Source organism: Lactuca sativa, chromosome 4 (genome assembly GCF_002870075.4).
Source record: "Lactuca sativa cultivar Salinas chromosome 4, Lsat_Salinas_v11, whole genome shotgun sequence".
Lineage (NCBI taxonomy): Eukaryota > Viridiplantae > Streptophyta > Magnoliopsida > Asterales > Asteraceae > Lactuca > Lactuca sativa.
Genome location: NC_056626.2, coordinates 170,750,754 through 170,773,040, shown reverse-complemented (window position 1 = coordinate 170,773,040; position 22,287 = coordinate 170,750,754). Strand labels below are relative to the sequence as shown.

The window sequence follows — 22,287 nt, the reverse complement described above, 5'->3', positions numbered from 1 at the left end:
ATAAATCACTAGATGATTCATTTGTAAAATGATTCACAATAAAAAATTCACAAAAAAACATCTTTACGATTCATTTTTAAGTAAATTAAGAAAAACATTCACTTTTGTGACAATTTTAGTGAATAACAACAAAATCATTATATAAATGAATCATCGAGATGTTTTTTTGAGAATTTTTTCTTGTGAATCATGTAATGATTCATTTTGTTTGTTCGCGAAAAAAATATATAGAAAAAAAATTCTTACCTTCCTATCAAAATTTTTCTTCTTATTTGATGTTGACTATATATATATATATATATATATATATATATATATATATATATATATATATATATATATATATATATATATATATATATATATATATATATATATATATATATATATATAATGGTTTTTTGTTAATTTTATAAAAAATTGTTTAAATAGCTAAATTGGTCAAGTTTAGCAACAACACTCCATTGAAAAAACACGTGTGGATTCACACGTAACGTTTAACTGAATGAAATCTCGGTTATTGCAGTGGTTTCGGAATGGGACCAAAATTGGGTTCGGTATGGGACCAACGCGTTTGCTTGAGAATTGCAATCTCTTCTTCTAGGCATATGAAATCGTTCATTAATATCCATCACGTAATGTGCATATATATGTCAAATATGACATAGAAAAAATCTGTGTTTCAAATATATATATATATATATATATATATATATATATATATATATATATATATATATATATATATATATATATATATATATATATATATATATATATATATATATATATATATATATATATATATATATATATATATATATATAAAGAAATTGGTTTGAAGATAACATCGTATTAGAATCCTAGGTTTGAAAAAATGGCACCACCAAATCTTTCTGTTATCGACTTTTCGGTGAAAAATATATATATAAAAGAAATTGGTTTGAAGATAACATCGTATTAGAATCCTAGTTTTGAAAAAATGGCACCACCAAAGCTTTCTGTTATCGGCTTTTCGTTGAAAAACCTAATCCCTAACTCAAGCTCATGGATCACAACGTGCAGCGAAGCTATGCATGCGCTTGAAGAACACGGGGCTTTCATAGCCAAGTACGACGGTGTGCCTCAGGAACTTGACGACGCGATTTTCCTTGCATCACGAGACCTATTTGATCTTCCTACCGATGTTAAACTCCTAAACACTACAGACACACCATATCATGGTTACACTGGGCAAATTCCCTCCATGCCTCTTTTCGAAAGCTTAGGCATTGAGAACGCAACAACTACAGGAGGAGTTGAAAAAATCACAAAAGTCATGTGGCCTTCTGGAAATGAAAACTTTAGGTATATATATGGTTTCTTATTTTACGTCTTACATTCAATATATACGTAGTAATTATAATTCGTTTGATTCACCGGTTTTTCAGTAAAAGTGTTTTGATGTTCTCCAAAGCTGTAGCAGAACTATATCAGATAGTGATGCGGATGGTAGCGAAAAGCTATGGAATAGAAGAAAATTGTGAGTCGCTCCTTGAGTCCTCAGTTCATGTTCTTCGATTCATGAAGTACTTATGCCCTCAGGGGGACGAGGGAAATCCTCTAGGTGTTGTTCCTCACACTGATATTAGTTTCATGACAATTCTTCATGAAAAACAAGTAAAGGGTCTGCAGATAAAGACTAAGGAAGGACAGTGGATCGAAGTTGATCCTTCACCTTCATCGTTCATAGTCATGGCAGGCGATGTTTGCATGGTATGTATCAAATATACCGATTAACTATTCATCAATATTATTGTGCATATATATGTAAGAAATTGAGGTGTTTTCATTCACTTAGGCATGGACAAATGGAAGAATCGAAGCACCGTATCACAGGGTTATGATGCAGGGAAAAGAAGAGCGATATTCGCTGGGGATATTTACTTTTATTAGGGATCTGAACATACAGATACCTCAAAAACTCATTGATGAAGACAACCCACCACGGTTTAAGGAATTTGATCACTACAAGTACATCCATTACCATCGATACACCAACGACGGGAAGAAATCGGAGTGCCCCATAGAATCCTACTGTGGAATTAATTGAGGCTGTAATTGTTCAAAATAAAGGTGCCACCACATGTTTGTTGGATCATATGCATGTCTCTTTCAAGTTGTTTCTCTATTCAAATAGTATTTATAGAATAAATACATATAAGTTGTGTAAACATCTTCAATATAAAGGTGTCACAACTACGACATAAGCTTTGATTACCACCACTAGGTCATGCTAAGTTTGTAAGCATATAATGATTATAAATGCAGGAAAAATGCAAATATGTTTATCTTTTATCATAAAATCACTCCTCTTGTAAGAAACCAATAATTAATTTCGATAACTAAAACTTTCATTTCGAGTTCTAAGAAATCAATAATTAATACAATATCCAATGAAGGAAAAATTATTATAACATAGTAAAACTAAATTTTATGGTGAAATGCAAGACTACACATAAATATGTGAACATGCTTCAAATGGAAACACTAACCCAAGTTTTCATTATTCATTTCTTTGTCAATGTGAAAAAATTAGTCAATAACCGTAAACATGAACAAAAGAAGAAGCATAATTTCTTAAAGACAAATTAACCAAAATAAGAGAGGGACGAAAGAGAAGAGACAAGAAAGTACCCTGATTCTTTCAAACGGAAAGGTGTTGAAAAACCACCAAAAGTTAGTAGTTTAGTGGCAAAGGTGCATGATAAGAAGCTTAGCGGTGAGAGTTTGAACCTTGCCTCCAATAGTTTTGTTTTAATCTCATTGTTAGTTGTTTTATTTTTTTAAAGACGTGTTGTTATGTCACATCGGCAGTTAAGTCTCGTTTCTACATGTCACATCAGTGGTTCAGTCTCGTTTATACATGTCACATCAGTGATAATCTCCTAGTCAACTATTAAAACTTAATATATTGTTTTTTTTTTTTTTTTTGTAAACTAATGGCAAATATATAACAAAAAGAAATGGGTAAATTAAAATTAACGTGTAAACTTGTGGACTTTAGACCATTAAGGGCTATTTGGCATGATTTAAGATTTTAAGAGTTCTGAATTTCTAAAAAGATTTGTTTTTTAAGATCTGAACTTTTAAAATGATTGTTTGGAACCTCCGAGTTGTATTGAATGATAAAAATGTTCGTTTTATTTTGTATCATTTTTTTCGATTACAACATTATATTTTCCTTATTAAGACATAATACTCTAAAATGAATTCGAACATAGAATGCTAAAAATGGTATCTAATGCTTTAAATTGGTTTGATCATCAAAAGTAGAATTCTTAAAATATAAGGAGAGTTGACTTTTTTAAGTATCAAAGTCTTAAAAATAATTCGATTTAGCAACTAAAGATCTGATCAAGCAAAATTAGACCATAAATTTGAGTTTTAACTTGTTTTGCTTGTTACAACCTCATGTAACCACTTACGTGTTTGCTCTGCCTATATAACATTTTAAAATAGACCTTAAACTTGTGAGGATGCTAAATTTGAAAATCGAACTCTGATGTTTTTTTTTGTTCACTACTAGAAAAACAGCCTTTTACGACGCGCAAAACACGACGCTCTTTGATTTATGTTACGCATTAGAGAGTGACATTAAAAAAGTATCATCTCTTCAAAAAATTTAAGGATAGTGGACACGCATTTGTGCGTGCCCTGAAATAAGTGTTAGAAAAGAAAAAAAATACAAACACGGAGGGCGCTTATCTTAAACGTGTGACCTCTTCAAATGTCGCTTTATATTTTTTCTTAAACGCACGTTTTTAAAGGGGGAAAACGAAATCGTGAAATTCTAAAATTTTGAAGAATCCCGCTTCTACCCTCTCTCATCAATATAACCCTTCATTCACTCCTTCCTTCTCTCTGTAAACCCTAATCGCCACCGCCACCTCCACCACCATTGAACCTTAAAATCTGAATCCATACTTCACTTTAATTCACTCAATCCGGCCCTTAAATTTTAGCAAACCCACCAGAACCCTAAGTCATGCCTTTTATGCTTTCACATCCTTCCTTCCATAGTCCCGCCTCTATCGCATCGCTCTGCTCACCGTCGTCGTCTTAGGCTCTTACGCCTCCATCGTGGTCTCTGTGCTCATCGTATCATCATACATGCCATTTATTCTCGTCGTTCTTCTCCTTAACCCTACGCAGGTAAATATCATCAGTACTCCCTCTTATCGTCGTTCTGCTCCTTGACCCTACGCAGAGCGTGGCTATTACCTTCTTGTCGAACGACCCATCAACCCAAATCCTGACATGGCTATCCTATGGCGATTCACCGCCCAATGCCGACGACTATGGCGACGATTGGAATTCAAGCTTTTGACCTAATACACTTCATCTGAGAACGACAAGGAAGATTTGATGAATTCAATCAGACGGTCAATTGTTCACTTCTCGAGGTGTGTTACAATCTCTATCTTTTATTAGTTTTGTTTGTAGATTTTGGTATGATGCTCGTTTCTTCAATCCCTTAGAGACATGGCTTTTAACATGTCATCATCATAAGTGGATCTGGATCAGTAAACAATAGAGTACATGAAATTGAAATTGAAATTGGTATTATCAAGCTGAATGGATATCGATTTAGACATACTAGGTTCTATGGTTCCGGTTCTTAAATCAGAATATCCCAACAACTCGTAAATTATATAGACAAAAGAAATATCACCTTTAAAGGATTCCCGAAAAGCCTGTCAAACGAAACCAACAATTACTTTTTTAATCTCAACACTTGTGAAACACCATGTAACAAACAGATGCAATCAACATTAATTCTTTGGACGAGATACAAAAAAAAGTAAGAAGCATAGGGTAAGGTAACCATCAATCCCTGATTCTGAAATCTTTATGTTGTTGAGATGTATTATGGATATAGTTTGAGAAGCATCACAAAATTTTCTCGTTTTTAGCAGATGCCCCTGTTTCATATGTGGGGGGAAAATTGCTATGGTTCTAAGAAAAGGCATGATATTTACACAGAATGACTAAAAACTGTGATATTGTATGGGCCTTAAAAAGTGACAATAAAAGGTGTTACCTTCCCCAAAATCAAGGGTATCAAAAGTGTGATTATAAGTCTTCTGAACAATTGCTCAGTTGGAACAGATGCCCCAAGTCCAGAACAGATGCAGCCACTAATCACATGAAAACTCAGATTGATTATTTTCTCTAATATGCAAGATTAGAGACAAGAATCACTTCTAAATGTAGTGAACTTTTGTTTTTAAATGTTTTTAGAGAAGCAGGTAACATCAAGTGTAGATAGTCAAGTATTTTGTCAATTACTAGAAATGCATTAGGAAAAGAGCATATGTAGGTGAAAATGATGGTCACAGGTGATAGGATTCTGTTGGAGATTGTGGTTCAAGGGGATCTCTAGCACTGTGAGATGAGGAATGAGTTTATTTGGTGTAATGGTTTATCAAAAATAAAGCGTATGCATCCTTTGAATAAATTAATTGCATTCTAAAGATAGATGATGAAGGGCATAACTGTCAATTTACTTTAAAAATCCATGGATGTATAAAAAGATGTGGAATTATCAGCTCCCCTTATATATATATATATATATATATATATATATATATATATATATATATATATATATATATATATATTAATATTAGAATTTCTTTTTATCATAGCATTGTAAATAATAAATATACAATCTTTTTATGTACAGACATTCCAGGTCTTGTCTGAGTACCTCCAACTTCTGGATAGCTTACCAGTGCTATCAGCTATACAAGAGATGAGTCGTGGTGTGGAGGTAAGATTAATAAGATACCCTTCATATACATTCATCATTATCCTATATTACTTTGCCAGCTGGACATATACGTGTACATCATCTGTACTGATACAGTCATCACAAACGTACGTTACAGATATGGCTGGGAAGAACTCTACAGAAGTTGGACTCACTTTTATTGGGTAGGATGTTGAACACAATAGGGGAGGATGTTGAAGACAACCCTATGGCTGTTGAAGTTGATAAATCTGATATTTCTGGTCTTACATGGATGAAAGTTCCATGGACTAATCAGCTTGCTGTTAGAATAAAAGATGGTTTGAAGTACAAGTTCATTGGTTTTCGTGATCAGGTAGCTTTTCATGGTGATTCATGCATGTATCTTTATTACATATCAAACATCTTTTTCCTTATCATAGTTTTCTATTTTATTATATTACAGGATGTTATTAGCCTGACCAACTTTATCCAGAACTCCTGTGGGTTAACAACAGAAAAGAAACAGCTTTCTATTAGTGGGAAAAACTGGGGAGAAGTTGATTTAAATGGTTGAGACCTTTATCCTTATCTTGTTTTGTAAAATCTCCAAATTAGTATATTGTGGAGCAACACACATTTAGTAATATTGAGATGTAAATGAAACTAGTTAACATGTTATTCATACTATATGTAGTGTTACTGTGATAAGATCTGGAACAAATGATGGAAAACCTTCTGGTGTGGTAAAAATTGTGGATTTTGGCGAAGTTATTGAAGATAAGAACAATAATGTGGTGGAACCCGTAAAAGGTATTGTTGTTGTTATTTATTAACCATGAATAACATTTATTTGATTATATAATTTATTGTTACATTTTCTTTATAGGTAAAAAGAAAAAAACTGTGAAGTAAGAACAAACGGAAAGAAAGAAGCTGATTCCGATTCTTCAAGTTCATCTGCTGGTGGTAACAGGAGGAAGAAGAGATCAACAAAGAAAGAAGTCAAACAGCGTAAGAACAAACGGAAAGAAAAGAGACGGTTGTCTGGCAAAAGATCAAAAAGAAGGTCCAAATAGTTGCTTTTGATATATATATATATATATATATATATATATATATATATATATATATATATATATATATATATATATATATATATATATATATATATAACTTAAATCTCTTTTCATATAATATTGTATTTGTAACTTGTAAAAGTGGACTTACTTTAGGAGCTTTGGGAGTTCAAATGAAACAGAAAGTGGAAGTAGCAGTTCTGATGATGGAAAAGCAAATTGACGTGTTGCAAAGGCCAAAAATAGACCTCCAAGTACTTCTGCTGTACTTTTTTCCCTTCTTTTTAAGGGCATATTGCAAGAAATTACAACATACTATACTCTTTCTACCAATATAGGCATTGTACTGTATTTTTACCCATAATAACAATATAGCAATGTTGGATTTTAATCTTGATAGCTTGTTTTTAGTAGCAACAAACTTATATTTTCTTTACAGATAGTAGTATTATGTAGTAGATAACTTAAAATGCTTGTATATATATGTAGAAAATGCAACATTGCCATTTTGGGTAAAAATCAAGTACATTGCTATTATGGTAGGTATAACTTATAAGTGTTATTATAAGTAAAAAATAATAATCAAATACATTGCTATTATTGGTAAGGAGACGTACGTATGTAAGTAGGTTGCTGCTATGGGTAAAAAATAAAGTACAAAGCAAATTTCAGTTTTCCTTACTCAACTGTTAGTGAGATAGATGCTTAGAAATCTTGTTATGTAATATGTAGTGAGGAAAAGTTTACCAGATCTGTCACGAAAGGAACCTGAATCAAAGGTGAAAATTAAGGATCAAAATTCAAAGAAAACAACCTTAGAAGAGCAAGAACTTGTTAAAAATGGGGTTGTGAAGGACAAGGAGAAGGAAAAAGAGCTTCAATTACTTACTGCATAACCTACATTCTGAGTTGCATCACCAAGCATTCACCTCAGTACAGAATTCTAATGGTGTGGCGTATATTGGGAGGGATTGCCACCTCTCTCCTCTTTTCAGCCTTTGAATCATGGCTTGTTGCTGAACACAACAAGGTGAGATATAATATTACATTTCTAAATACACCCTTTATATTGTGTATGGTTCTAATGCTCTTGTTTTGATGCATCTATAGAGAGGTTTTGAGCAACAATGGCTATCAATTACGTTCTCTAAGGCAATATTTCTTGGGAATGGACTGGTTGCCATTTTAGCTGGTTTATTTGGAAATCTTTTAGTTGGTTCATTGGCCATGGGACCTGTTGCTCCATTTGATGCAGCTTCAATCTTTCTTGCCATTGGAATGGCCATCATCATATCATCATGGACTAAAAATTATGGTGACTCATCAGAAAGCAAAGATCTAATGACCCAATTCAGGGGTGCTGCTGTTGCAATTGCATCAGGTCTCTCTCTCCCCCCTCTCTCTCTCTCATACATATACAGGAGAAGCATGAAGAATCCAAAGTGGCAATCTTGTAATTATGCATACATATCATTCTGCCTTCTAAATTTGGACCTAATAGTTTTTTTTTTTTTTTTTTTTTGTGTAAAAACAGATGAAAAGATAGCATTATTGGGTGCAATACAATCTTTATTCGAGGGTTCAATGTACACTTTTGTGTTTCTATGGACACCTGCTTTAAGCCTAAATGGTGAAGACATTCCACATGGTTTCATTTTTGCTACTTTCATGTTATCTTCCATGTTAGGAAGCTATTTAGCTTCTCGGTTATTAGCACACACACTAACATACATTGATATTGTGTTGTGTTGTGTGTGTGTATATATATATATATATATATATATATATATATATATATATATATATATATATATATATAAATGTATAAAATCAAGATTCACTTTCCACTCGGACAAAAATACTCTTCCGGATTGTTCCAAATTATTATGACCATTTTGCCCTCATAGGAATTTTGACATTAACATACATGCGCACATTTTTTTAGTGTAGATTTTGTCGAAGAGAAATGACAACAAAGAAGATAAGTGTCTCTTGTTGTTTGTATATATACACTTTTTCTTCTTTTTTAATAACTTAAAAACTATATGAATGTGAAAATTGAAGGTTCACACACTGTTAAAAGGATTGGAAAAGATAATTGCAAGTGCAGATATTCCAATGTTCGTCTGTGGTGACTTCAATTCAGTTCCAAGAAGGTATGTGTCATTTCTGCTACATTTGTTATGTGTGTTGTGTGGCCAACAAACATCTGTTTTCATTACTTTGGTGTATGTAATTATTGATCCACAGTAAGTCCATGGATTTATTGTGTTTTTGGATTGTCCTATAGGTAGCATCTCAGCTTCTGATTAATTTGGTGTACTATTTTGGCAGGTTGATCTCTAGGGCCTGCTAGAAGGATTGGATATTACAGTTAAGCATCTATCTAAGACTTCACAGCAAGGACTTGATGAATATAATTTAGCAATGTTTTACTTGATTTGGACATGCATAAGACTCAAGCAAAAGCAAGACTCATACTTTGGCATGGCTAGAAGCTTTGGAGGAAACAAAACTCAAGCAAAAGCAAACACCTAGAGAGTTGTTAGCACATAGTAAGCTAGATAATGCGATTGTATATAAATTCTACTTCTCTTGAGTTCATTTATTTTATTACAATTACTCAATATTGGAATAATTATTTGTATTTGACATATTAGTGAAATGAATTATCTTTGTTACTTATGGTATTTTATTTTGTATTATGAGATTTTTAATGTATTATTTAATTTGAAAATTAGTAAATCAATAATATAATATTTTTTTTTAAAACATTTAGAATTATGATACGCAAAAATGTGTGTCATCTTCATTTATGACATGGCCTTTCTTGACAGGGGCTTTCTTGATACGCATTGCGTGTCATTAACACGCGCGTCGTAAGGTTACGACACGCGAATGCGTGTCGTCTTCCTTTATGACGGGGCCTTCCTTGATACGCATTGCGTGTCGTAAACGCGCGTCGTAAATGCGCGTCATAAATGCGCGTCGTAATTGCGCGTCGTCTATAGACGACGCGCAAAAGCGCGTCGTCTCTCTTTATGACAGGGCCTTCCTTGACACGCATTTGCGCGTCGTCTGAGCGTTTTACGACGCGCAATGAGCGTCGTAAAAGGCCTTTTTTTCTAGTAGTGGTTTTTAAATTATTAAAACTAAACTCGGTTTTTAAATTTTTTTACTTTTTAGTCAAAACTAAACTCGATTTTAATTTTTTTTTAATGAATTTTTTATATATTTATTTTTGTTTTTTGCTTTTTATTTATTCATGTTCACATTAAGTTTACATCAAAAATAATAAATTTTGTAAGCATTTATATGTAAATCTATTTATTATAATTTTATAACAGAAAATTATAAAATTATACAAGTTGAAAACATATATTGTGGTTATTATCATGTATAACCTTATCTAACAATTCTTTATATTAAGCCTACGTAAAACTAACTGAGCAAATAACATATTTGAGCCCTAGGATTTTTATATTTGTGATTTTCATCCAACTTTTTTTCTTGTTTTTTTTTCATTCTTTTGAACTTATAGTTTTTTGCATTTGCTCAAAATAAAAATAAAAAACCATAAATAACAAAACTTATAAAAAAGTAGAATAAAAAAACTCAAAGGTCAAAAATTATAATATACTCTTTTATATTCATACACTTTACACTTTTGAAAAATATCAAAGAAAAATTATCAAATTGATGAAAATAACACAAAAAAACAATAAATACATAAATAAATAAAACCAATACGAAAAAATAAAATAAAATGAAATACGAAAAAATTTAAAAGCGAGTTTAGTTTTGAATTTAAGAAAATAAATAAATAAATAAACTTTAAACCAAGTTTAATTTTAATAAAAGAAATTCTAAATTTTTTCAAAGTTTCGGGATCTAATTTATAATGATCATAAGTATAGGGTTTTATTTAGGATGTCACATAGGCGGGAGAATCAAGTAACCAAACGACTATAGGAGGTCGTAAACAGCAAAAGGAGTCAAAACTCATACTTTAAAGTCCAATTTATCGTGATCAGACCTCTAGTGGACAAATCGAATTAATTTTGATACTTCCATTATCAAAAAAGTCAAAATTTCTTCATATGAGTAGCATGCTAAAAATTAACACTAGACCTTTGAAAAGCATATTCTCAATAGCCTCCTCGTCATGTCCATGCATCATTTTGGTTCTTGAACATGTGAATGAAAAAACGTTGCTAATCTACGCAAGACATTTTCGTCTCACCATCAACTGGCGACCATGAAGCTCAAATTGAGAAGAAGAGTTTCTTGTACAGCTTCTACATCAAGAACCTTAAAAACACAGCACACAAGAATGAAGGGAAGGAAAAGAAACGCATCCTTGTTCATGTTCTATTAAGAAATCAACAAACGTTTTCATCAAATGTGGAGGAGAAATCACCGACTTCAACAATAAACCACCAATTTCAACAAGAAATCGCTAATTTCATAGCATTTTGATCGATTTCAGCAAAAATCAAGACAAATAAGGAACAATTGAACGAAATACATATTGTGCCGACCATTGCCACTCTTAAGAAAGAAGAAACTCATTGCCCACCGCCTGTTATTCAAAACGTAAACACATATATCAATGGTGGGTTTTGTTTGGAACAATTCGAATAAGAAAATACACACATCACATCCACAACTCTGTTATAATCCAAACTGCCATGTGTAGATACCTTTCCGTAAGTGTCGTGTTTTATGGAACCAAAACAACATTAAGTTTTTTATATCTTGTGGTTGCTAGAGATAGTGAGGTATGAAGATGGAAAGAAGATGAGAAGGTGTCGATCGAAGATAGCAGAGGGTGGTCGCTGGTTGGGGTCTTCGTTTGGATGGATCGGTTTGATCCGATCCAATCAAGTGAATCTGAATAGATTTCGATCTTCAAAACATTGATCTAGATAGTCCAAACTAAATTTAAATTCGATCCGATCCAACCAAATTACAATTCAATTGGATCGGTTTTTACAATTCGGTTTTCAAGAGGCAAGGCATTTTGAAAAATATATAACTTGAATATTAGCAAAATCTATAAAGAAACTATTTTTTTTTTATAAATTATAATTTATAAACAGATACTAAGAAAATATATTAATTAATATTTCATTGACAAAAAAATTTTGATAAGAAGTAATTTTAAAGTAGTATATTCGATGAAAATTTCTAATAATTAAAAGTAATAATTTAGTATATTTATAAATAGTTAAAGATACATATGAAAAATAGATAATATGTTGTTATTCGGTTTTTTGGGACTATTCGGTCCTTCGTTTATAAACCAACACTACTAGAAAAAAAAGGGTGTTTTCCTACGGATAATAGCTACGGAAATTTTCCGTAGCTAATTAGCTACGGAATAACTACGGATTAGCCACAGAATGGGACGCCCTAATTTAGTAACGGAATAGCTATGGAATAGTTATGGAATAACTACGGATGCTATTCCGTAGTTATTCTGTAGCTAATTAGCTACGGAATAGCTATGGTTAACCCATAGCTATTCCGTAGCTAATTAGCTACAGAATGGCTACAGAATAGCTACGGATACAATATTAAACCATTAAATGAGTAAAGTATCTCAAAGGTGCAAACGACTTTATGAACACTATTAATAACTATAAGTTGTTGAAAATAAAAATAATCATGTATAATAGAGGTGGGAAAAAATGAAGAGAAAAAAAATGATGTTTAATGCCCGAAAAATCAAAAATAAGAAAAATCCGTAGCTACTGCGTAGCTAATTAGCTACGGAATTTTTTTTATTTTCTATTTTTCGGGCACCAAACGTCGTTTTTTTTTTTCGCTTAGTTTTTTTTACACCTCTACTATACATGATTATCTATACTTTCACCAACTTATAGATATTAATATCATTCATAAAGTCGTATGCCCCTTCGGGATCAAGTATTCGTTTCATAGTTTTAACAATGTAATTACTATACTTTTCACCAACTTGTAATGAATTTATTTTTGTATATGTATAAATACATACATGAAAGAGTTGTGGTATATGTGTACGTGTATGTGTGTACGTACACGTGTTTGTGCGTATTTATATGTGAATGTAGATCATAAGCGTGTTAAACCATTAAACGAGTCATGGATCCCGTATGTATACACGACTTTATGAATGATATTAATAGTTATAAGATTGTGAAAATATAGATAATCATGTATAATAGAGATGTGAAAAAAACGAAGCGGAAAAAATGACGTTTGGTACTCGAAAAATCGAAAATAAGAAATATTTGTAGCTAATCTGTAGCTAGTTAGCTGCGGATTAGCTACGAAATATGTTTTCCGTTAGAATTCCGTAGCTAATCCGTAGCTAACTAGCTACGGATTAGCTACGAATATTTCTTATCTTTGATTTTTCGGGCACCAAATGTCTTTTTTTTGCTTCGTTTTTTTAAACCTCTACTATACATAATTATCTATACTTTCACCAACTTATAGCTTTTAATATCATTCATAAAATCGTGTGCACCTTCGGGATCAAGTATTCGTTTCACAGTTTAACAATGTAATCACTATTCTTTTCACTAACTTGTGATGAATTTATTTTTGTATATGTATATTTTGCATACATTAATGAGTTGCGGTATATATGTATGTGTATGTAGTAAGTATATGTGTTTGTGAGTATATATATGTGAATGTAGATCATAAGCGTGTTAAACCATTAAACGAGTCATGGATACCGTATGTATACACGACTTTATGAATGATATTAATAGTTATAAGTTGGTGAAAATATAGGTAATCATGTATAATAGAGGTGTGAAAAAAATGAAGCGGAAAAAACAACGTTTGGTACCCGAAAAATCGAAAATAAGAAATATCTGTAGCTAATCCGTAGCTAATTAGATACGGATTAGCTACGGATTTTTCTTATTTTCGATTTTTTGGGCACCAAACGTCGTTTTTTTCGCTTCGTTCTTTTCACACCTCTACTATACATGGTTATTTATATTTTTCAGTAACTTATAGCTATTAATATCGTTCATAAAGTCGTGTGCACATACGAGATCCATTACTCGTTTAATTGTTTAACACTATAATTCTTATGAGTATGTTCACATACATCTCACAAACACGTATACCTACATGATGATGATGATCATCATCATCATCACCACCACCATCATCATCATCATCACCACCACCATCATCACCACCACCACCATCATCATCATCATCACAATCACAATCACCACCACCATCATAAACATCATCACCATCACCATCGCCATCTGTCACACCCCAAAACCGGAATGGCGGAAACGTTCGGGGGTGGAGGACGTCATGTTAAGTATCACGAGATATGTATATGGTAAGCAAGTAATAAACAACCATTTCATTTCAAAAGAAAGTGTTTACAATGTGTGTTCACAAAAGATATAATTCATACACAAATAACAAAATAAGACTTGAAGCTATAATGCTCCATCTTCCGAATCCCCAGCACGAGCACCTGTCTAATAGTCTCCTGAGAATACAAGTTATTTGAAAGATTTGATCAGCAATTAAGCTGGTGAGTTCATAAGATTTTAGTGATGTGAGTAAGCTGTAAAATGTTGTTGAAAATGTATATGTAAAAGTGGTGTAAGCTGTAAGTTCTGTTTTGAAAAGTTTGCCTGTTCCTCTAGAAAATCCTATATTTCCTACTGGAATGAAAGTTAAGTAAAATGACACTACAAGCCTTTCTATGGGTACTAAGTGGGTACAAGTTATATATACCTCAGAGTAAACAAACAATCGATTGTGCGCATCTGCCCTAAGCTTACCACCCAACGGGGACAAAACGTAAGGCGGATAGCACACATTCCATTGGTTGTTAGATCATTGTCATATATAACCCTGCTATATTCACTTGTTACTCATGGAGTTATTTTTAATGGTTCCTTTATATGTAATCAGAAGTTCTTTTAAGAAAACCTATATTTCTTATAGTAAAATATTGACCACAGTGACTACTTTTATAATAGCTTTGTTTATACTGCTATATATAATCTGATATCGGGTAGAAAGTTAATTGGGTGAATCTGCCCTAAGTTAACAACCCAATGGGGAACTAGAGGAAAGGCGGAAAACACACATTTAACTACCTATTGGATATTAGTTTTATATATCAACATGGTGTATAAACTAAGATATTATAGAGTTATTCACCTAAAGTCTTTAAAATTGTACTGGCTTAATAAAATGGATTAAGCCCTTAACTGGGAAATCTCTAGTTTTGTATATCAAAAGTACTGACTTTGAAAAGTATGTTTTGTACTAGAAAAATTGTAGTTCGACTCCGTGTCCTATAACCTGATCCATACTTGGTACCCTTATGATGACTTAATGTATACTAAGCATAAATATATATAGATTCAGGTAGATAATAGATTGGGGGAATTCGGTTCAAGACCACAATCCAACGAGAACAGGCAATGAAACGAAAGCACACATCCTATTAGCTGTCGGAATCTATTAGTATATATGTATTCTATAGTGTATACATTAAGGAATCATAAAGCTAGCATTAAGATCCTAAACTTTAATCGTAGCCTTCTACCAAGGCATCTTCTGTTCTAAGTTAAGCCCGACTGTTCCTTTTTCAAATGTAAAGTATATTCTTCCTAGTTTATAACTATCTTGACTAGAAAATAGGTCAACTTTCAAGTGGTACCGACACTTTATGAAAGTAATGGAAGAAGTAAGTACACAGATCTCGTTTATAATGACCTGCGGATGTACTAATAACCTAAAAACATATTTGTTTTTATTACGGTCATAATGTGAAAGCTAGAACCCCTACTAAACGCTCTTACGTAAAGAGATTAAGGGAACTAAACGCGACTCCAGCAATCTCTTGCAAGCCGTGTAATTCACATTAAAGTTATATGATCATGTATACCCAATATAACTATCACTAATGCGTTAGTGATTCATTGGTATAATTAGATCCTGTCTATGTGTTCTCATGCTATAGCAACCTAACTTGTTTGTTATGTTCTGTTCTGGTATTGTTTGATTCTCGTCACTATTTGTTCTGTTATGGTATTGTTTCCTTGTGAGCTTCATTGTAGTAGAAGTAATGAATAGCATTCTCCTAAACTATACCTATAATAGTTTACTAATGCTCTACTTGGACTGTTACTGGAAAGACTCCTTTCTCTACTAAGTTATGCTTGTACTTTAATAACGGAGTTTTGTATAACTATAAAGTAACATAACCTTAAACCAGTTTTGAAATGTTTTGACAACTTATAAATAACATAAGTAACATTTTGAAAGATGTTTAACAACAAACATTTACACAATTACCATTGTGTTCAACCTGTATTCCCCCCCTAAAACAGTTAAAATAGTTAAAAGATCCATTACGGGGTATGAACTCACCTGATGTGGGTGATTCAAACGGGTATGCGCATATGGATGAGAAGTTCCACGAATGAAGTCTCGAGACACAATAAGTCCTAAATGACATATATGGACACATATTGATATGAATATAGTGTTTATAACAACTATATGAAAGGAAACACCTTCCGGGACTAGGAAACACCTTGACCAAGTGTTGGAATCACATGTGATTCAACATAGGAAGGTATAAAGGCACTCACATGAGTTTACTACCATGGTTTTACGGCCCAAGGGAGTTTATGGCCGTAAACTCATGGTTACTCTTGGGTAAGTGCAAGTTTGAGGGCTATGGGATGATTTAGGGACCTTAGCTCTACCCTAGGATGAGGTAAACCACATTCTTTGTAGTTTTTGAGGTGTTCACGGCCCAAATGAGTTTACAACCATAAACTCATGGCTATTTATGTTTATGAGGGTCCTAAAGGTCACAATGAAGCATCCTAAATTCAAGTCTAAGCCTTTGGAAGTGTTAGTGGCATCATAACACCCTTAGCTTGAGTTTTCGGCCCTTGGACCATATTGGCTTGAGTTTGCGGCCGTAATCACCTATGGGTGATGGTATTTTGATTGTTTTGAGTCCTAAACACATCAAGGTAATGTGCTAGGCTAGTCTCTTGGCTTAAGGAAGGCATTTAGGGCATTTTGGCACCATAAAATGGAGTTCACGGCCCAAGAACATCCTTGGCCGTGAACTCACTTCTTGCCCTTGTTTCTTAATGATTTTGAGGTCTAGACATGTCAAGGGTAGTTCCATGTTTGGTTCCCAGGTCTATAGGGACATCGGGCACACTTTTGGCCCCAAATTTAGTGTTCACGGTCCAAGAGGATCTTGGGCCGTGAACACCATTTCCTTGGTGTTCTTTGATGATTTTCATGTTATTTATGCACATATAACACTTTAATACACTCTAGTATCGAAGTACTTACAATTCGGGGTGATCGGGTGAAGATCCTTGAGAGAGAAATCGGGTTTTCTCTAGTTGGAAATGTAAGAAATGAATTCAAAATGGCTAAGTTTTTCTTATATAGTCTTGAGGGTTTTTGGTCGAAATACCATTTTTGGACTGTAAATTCCAAACTCTTGAAGTTTTGGACACTTATTGTTACGTAATAAACCCTAGGGTATCCTCTCTCCTGATATCTCTTGATGTACTATCTTTAAAACACTCAAACTTATTCCAAAAAGCTTGAAAGTTAGCAGAAACAGTTTTGACTTCTATTGAAGTGGATGGTTGTACATAATGGAAAGTTTTGGGTTGTCACACCATCACCATCACCATCACCACCATCATCATCATCACCACCATCATCACCATCATCATCATCACGAACATCATCACCATCATCATCTTCATCATCATCATCATCACCACCACCACCATCATCATCATCATCACCACGACCACCACCATCATCATCATCACCTCCATCATCACCACCACCACCACCATCATCATCATCGTCATCACCAACATCATCATCATCACCACCATCATTATCACCGCCACCATCATCACCATCATCATCACCATCACCATCACCATCACCATCACCATCACCATCACCATCACCATAATCATCACCATCACCATCACCATCACCATCACCATCATCATAACCATCACCATCACCATCATCATCATCATCATCATCATCACCAACATCATCACCATCATCATCTTCATCGTCATCACCACCACCACCACCACCATCATCATCATCATCATCATCATCATCATCACGACCACCATCACCACCACCATCATCATCATCATCACCACCACCATCATCATCATCACCACCATCATCACCACTACCACCACCACCATCATCATCATCACCACCATCATCATCATCATCACCATCATCATCATCACCATCATCATCATCATCATCATCATCACCATCATCATCACCATTATCATCACCATCAGCATCAGCATCACCATCACCATCAGCATTACCACCATCATCATCACCATCATCACCATCATCATCATCAACATCATCATCACCAACATCATCACCATCATCATCACCACCACCACCATCATCATCATCATCACCACCGTCATCACCACCACCACCACCATCATCATCATCGTCATCACCGCCATCATCATCATCATCACCACCATCATCACCACCGCCACCACCACCATCACCATCACCATCATCATCACCATCACTATCACCATCACCATCACCATCACCATCACCATCACCGTAGCTATTTATTTCCGTAGCAATTTCGTAGGTATTTATTTCCGTAGCTATTTAGTTCCGTAGCTATCCACTTCCGTAGCTATTTTGTAGCAAATCTGTAACTATTTATTTCCGTAGCTATTCCGTAGCTATGGTAGCCACGGAAAGTTCCATAGTTATTTCGTAGCTAATCTGTAGCTATAATTTAGCCACGGGCCATTATGCTACACCTATTTTTCAGTAGCAATTCCGTAGCTATTCGTTTATAGCTACGAAATAGCTACGGATTGTGCTGTAGCTATTGGACTAGTTTTCTAGTAGTGCAAAATCAATCTGAAATCCAAAATAATAATTCGGTTTTGCTGAATACCAATCCAAAATTCTGAATATCCGAACCAATTACTTTAATTCTAAATTTTCCAATTAGACAATTCGGTTTTATCCAAATAGTGAACAACCCTAGTCGCTAGTCGCTGATAGAAACGAATATATAGGAAAATTAAGGAAGAGAAAGTCGGAGATTGGCAGGTGGAGATATACTGGTGATGACGATAGAAGGGATGGGAATACGATAAGGGCCATTTGGTATATTAATAATGGATTTGAAACATAAAATGGATAGCTGGGGTCTAGCTACGAGATTACCATAGTTTTGTATTTAAAATTGGAACTATCGTGGCCTGGGATATAAAATTGGTATTTTTGGTAAAAATCTCGTTTTAGCAATGACTTTCTTTAGTAATTATAAAAACAATCTCTTCTAGGCATGATTACGTACGTGCATTAATTAATATCCGTAACTTAAATTGTGCGTACCGTTTCCTCAGAGAAAAACGTGTATTGTCTAATAATGAAAAGGCTTAGAAATATCTTATATACGGAATATGGGACATACATAAAATCCGTTTTCCAACTATATAAACGAAATAGGTCTGAAGACAGAAAAATACATCGTAAAAGATATCCAAGGTTTGAAAAGAGATGACACCACCGAAGCTATCTGTTATCGACTTTTCGTTGAAAAACCTAATCCCTAACTCAAGTTCATGGATCACAACATGCAGTGAAGCTATGCATGCGCTTGAAAAACACGGGGTTTTCATAGCCAAGTACGACGGTGTGCCTCAGGAACTTGACGACGCGATTTTCTCTGCATCACGAGATGTATTTGATCTTCCTACCGAAGTCAAAGTCCTAAGCACTTCAGATACACCATATCATGCTTACAGTGGTAAAACTCCAGTCATGCCTCTTTACGAAAGCATAGGCATTGAGAACGCAACAACTACAGAAGGAGTTGAATTCTTCACAAAACTCATGTGGCCTTCTGGAAACGAAAGTTTTGGGTATGGCTTTTTATTTTACGTCTTAAATTCAGTTACACCTAGCAAAAATAAATTTCGTTTGATTAAACACTGGTTTTTCAGTAAAAGTGCTTTGATGTTCTCCAAAGCTGTAACAGAACTATATCAGATAGTGATGCGGATGGTAGCAAAAAGCTATGGAATAGAAGAACAATGTGAGACGCTCCTTGGGTCCTCAGTTCAAAATCTTCGATTCATGAAGTACTTATGCCCTCAAGAGGATGAGGGAAATCCTCTAGGCATGCTTCCTCACACTGATATTAGTTTTATGACAATTCTTCATGACAAACAAGTAAAGGGTCTACAGATAAAGACTAAGGAAGGACAGTGGATCGAAGTTGATCCTTTGCCTTCATCGTTCATAGTCATGGCAGGTGACGTTTTCATGGTAGGTAGCAATATGTTGATTAACTATTCATCAATGTTATATATTGTATATATGTGACATTTAAGGTATTTTCATTCACTTAGGCATGGTCAAATGGAAGAATTCATGCACCGTGTCATAGAGTGATCATGCAGGGAAACCAAGAGCGATATTCGCTAGGGCAATTTACTTTTATTAGGGGTCTGAACATACAGATACCACAAAAACTCATTGATGAAGACCACCCACCACGGTTTAAGGATTTTGATCACTACAAGTACCTCCATTATCTACTCACCAGTGAAGGGATGAAATCTGAGTGCCCCATCAAATCCTATTGCGAAATTAATTGAGTTGTGTATTGTTCAAAATAAAGGTGTCACCACATCTATCTTATGTATCTTTGATCATATGTATGTCTTTTTCAAATTGTTTCTTTAATCAAGTATCATATGTATTTCTCTTGAGAAATTAAATATCCTTCTACTTTTATTCCTACAAATCCAACTACCAAATTAAATCAAAACATGTGTCATATTAGTATACTAAAATTTCATTAAGTTGTTTCTCTAATCCTGTTGTAATTACTGAATGAATATATATAATTTGTGTAAACACTTCAAAATAAAGGTGCACCATAAGCTTTAATTATTTATTTATCTATTGCTAAGGACATGTCTGGATTTGTTTATATACGAAAAGTAATTATGTAATTAATTATTTGTACTTTGAAACCATTTATGTTAATATATATATATATATATATATATATATATATATATATATATATATATATATATATGCTTAATGTACAAACCTCTAATGCAATACCATATTTTACCGAACCGTACATTAAATAAGGTATGTTTTACTGTACTTAAATAACATATCTTAAATAAGATTTGATACTTATATAACTTGTCGAGTATGAGGTTATTATCAATGGCAACACTAAGTTCTTCATTTATCGGTGTATATCAATGAAAACTCCAATGGAGATTGACCCCACCAAATGCCAGCCACCCACCCTAGAGATCGACACCACTAAATGCCACTGGTTCTTCTTTACTCATTTATCGCTTTATTTCTAGGGTTTTAAAAGAAGTGTTTGGATCTGGAAGATCAGGAAAAATAGTTTCCGATTTGCAACACATAGCAAGCAATTACCTTTTACATAATTACATCTTTATTGTTTTTGTTTTTCATTGCTTGATTTTTCAGTGACATTTGGAAACAAAATTGTTTTCTTGATCCTCAATTTCGTTTTTATCTCTTTCCTTAAAGATTTTTGTTTTTTTATAGGTTTGCAACATATCATGAAACCACGTTGATTTTGGTTAGGTATGCTCATGTATTTTTCATATATTTTTTCCAAGTTAATTTTTATTTATGCTTCCTGGTAGATAAATGTTTGATTATTTGGGATTTTTATCATGGTTAATTGGTTATAAGCTTAATATTTGATGCGATATTGGAGGTAAAGGTGGTTACCTTCAGAGTTCACACGTTTTTAACATTTGCTTTTTGTTCATGACAATGACGAGTATGCGTGTCTGTAATTGTTTCCTCATTTATCATCTTAATTAGCTTTCAGTCCTAACTAAATGTAATTGTTGGATTACTTCTAAATTGTATTTTATGGTATTGTAACAGGTACTCTACACTAGGGCAAAGATCCAAGAAGGCCATGATGTATTAAGAGAAGTAGACAAGAAGCTTCTATTGTTTAGGTAAGTAAATAAAATTTTTGTTTACGACTCCCATTTTGGGTTTGGAGTACATTGAAAAACAACAGCAGTTAAAGAATCCGCAGATCTTCTGAAAAAAGGGTTACGGACAAAAACATCAACATCACCAAAAATTCACCAGATCAGCAAACTAGGAAAACAAAATCAAGACCATCAAATCAGACCAATGAAAACAAGACAACTAGTAATCGAGAAGTAGCCAGCACACATGAAGGGGAGAAAATGTCAAGATCCCAAAAAAAATGAAGATATTCTGAAATGCCATCACGGAAAGCACCAAACCTACGAGAACTAAGATACTGTTAATCAG

At 33.6% G+C, this 22,287-nt stretch overlaps 3 protein-coding genes across 3 annotated transcripts; all 3 read left to right on the top strand.

Annotated features, from left to right (window-relative positions):
• Positions 1-864: 864 nt before the first annotated feature.
• Positions 865-2,324, top strand: LOC111881475 (probable 2-oxoglutarate-dependent dioxygenase AOP1). The gene is made up of 3 exons (XM_023877864.3): positions 865-1,347; positions 1,431-1,755; positions 1,841-2,324. The coding sequence occupies exons 1-3, from the start codon at positions 983-985 to the stop codon at positions 2,090-2,092; spliced, it is 942 nt and encodes a 313-aa protein (XP_023733632.1). The 5' UTR covers positions 865-982; the 3' UTR covers positions 2,093-2,324.
• Positions 2,325-6,671: 4,347 nt separating this feature from the next.
• On the top strand, positions 6,672-8,822 carry LOC128133547 (uncharacterized). Its single transcript, XM_052771029.1, has 6 exons — positions 6,672-6,842; positions 7,009-7,106; positions 7,585-7,882; positions 7,963-8,233; positions 8,387-8,606; positions 8,798-8,822. Exons 3-6 carry the CDS (start codon positions 7,799-7,801, stop codon positions 8,820-8,822), a joined length of 600 nt encoding a protein of 199 aa, XP_052626989.1. The 5' UTR covers positions 6,672-6,842; positions 7,009-7,106; positions 7,585-7,798.
• Positions 8,823-19,445: 10,623 nt separating this feature from the next.
• LOC128133881 (probable 2-oxoglutarate-dependent dioxygenase AOP1) lies at positions 19,446-20,789 on the top strand. The gene is made up of 3 exons (XM_052771394.1): positions 19,446-19,844; positions 19,926-20,250; positions 20,334-20,789. The coding sequence occupies exons 1-3, from the start codon at positions 19,480-19,482 to the stop codon at positions 20,580-20,582; spliced, it is 939 nt and encodes a 312-aa protein (XP_052627354.1). The 5' UTR covers positions 19,446-19,479; the 3' UTR covers positions 20,583-20,789.
• Positions 20,790-22,287: the final 1,498 nt, after the last annotated feature.